The following is a 1,368-nucleotide window of genomic DNA, read 5'->3' as shown; positions in this document are numbered from 1 at the left end:
TTTAAAAAAAATAAATAAAATAAAATTACAAATGCACACACAATTCTGACCCAATAATTCCACTTCCAGGAAGGCATAGTAGAGATAAATTTATATGCGTGTGAAACAATACACACAGCACTATGAAGTAACAAAACACTAGAAACAGTCTAAATGCCCATAAACAGAAAGCTGATTAAACATATTTAAAGGCTACTCTGAAGCCATTAAAAAGAAAAAAGTTATGATCTATATGCTTACATATGCATGACAGATTTTACTTAACTGGAGGAAAAAGCAAGGGAGAGAATGGTTTAAAGATACCATTTGTATTTACACAGCTTTTTCAGACTAAATAGGATGAGTAGAAATAGCTTCACGCTGCCTCTAGGAATCAACAGCAATGCTGCTGGCAAATGAGCTGGCTAAAGAGACAGACACAGGTTCAAAACTACATCCTACTTTTCCTTCTTTCCATAGTCTCTGCTAAGCACATAACGAGGCAAAACAGCATGTTGACGGCACAGGCGCACACCGCCTCCTACCAGAATTTCAGTCTCCAGGAAGTGGCTTACCTGCTGGTTGGTGCAGTAAAAGAAAACGAAAAGAGCTGATTCCAGAAGGGGTCATTTTCAGAGATAGACTCAGTGCCTGATAGCTTTTTTAAGTACTCATTTTTAGGAAGGTCACTGATCCTGCTGCTGTTCGATCCCATCTTCTGTGCAGTAGACAACTCGTCCTCACATGGGCATGTCCACAAGACAACCTATTAAAAAAATGGGAAGAATATTCAAACCATTCAAAATAATCTCCAGACTTTGATAACACTGACCTAGACGGATACATAAGTCTGCACCTCCTCTAGAGCACTCACAGCTCTCTTCATCTGCTCATGTGGTATTCCCCTCTGTATGCTGTGAGTATCATTGGTTAATAAAGGAACTGCTTTGAGCCTATAGCAGAGCTATAGAGGAACAGAGCTAGGTGGGAAAAACTAAACAGAATGCTGGGAGAGAGAAGGGCAGAGTCAGAGAGAAGCCATGTAGCCCCGCCAAACACAGATGTCAGAACTTTACCTGGTAAGCCACAGCTACATGGCAATACACAGATTACTAGAAATGGGTTAAATTAAGATATAAGTGTTAGCCAATAAGAAGCTAGAGCTAATGGGCCAAGCAGTGTTTTAAATAATATAGTTTCTGTGTGATTATTTCGGGGCTGAGCTGATGAGCATCCAGGAACCAACAAGTGGCCTCCCTACTACAATCTTCAAATACACTGGACCTCAGACACAAGATTCCAAGGGAAGAAATGGGACTGTACTCCACCAGAGCCAGTACAAACACAAAATTGCCCATCTATGCTTATCTCACATAGCTCTGGGCTGGA

General features: G+C 40.8%; 1 protein-coding gene across 1 annotated transcript in view; it reads right to left on the bottom strand.

Annotated features, from left to right (window-relative positions):
- The window catches only part of Dym (dymeclin), a 269,386-nt gene that overhangs the window by 245,406 nt on the left and 22,612 nt on the right, over positions 1–1,368 (bottom strand). Inside the window, exon 2 of the mRNA XM_026783375.1 lies at positions 555–745. Coding sequence (XP_026639176.1) covers positions 555–694 — 140 coding nt within the window. The 5' untranslated portion in view covers positions 695–745. The remainder of the gene's footprint in view (positions 1–554; positions 746–1,368) is intronic.

The sequence above is a fragment of the Microtus ochrogaster genome, chromosome 18 (genome assembly GCF_000317375.1).
Source record: "Microtus ochrogaster isolate Prairie Vole_2 chromosome 18, MicOch1.0, whole genome shotgun sequence".
In the NCBI taxonomy this organism is placed as follows: Eukaryota; Metazoa; Chordata; class Mammalia; order Rodentia; family Cricetidae; genus Microtus; species Microtus ochrogaster.
Note: the sequence above shows the minus strand (reverse complement) of the source record. Positions and strands in the feature narration are given on the sequence as shown.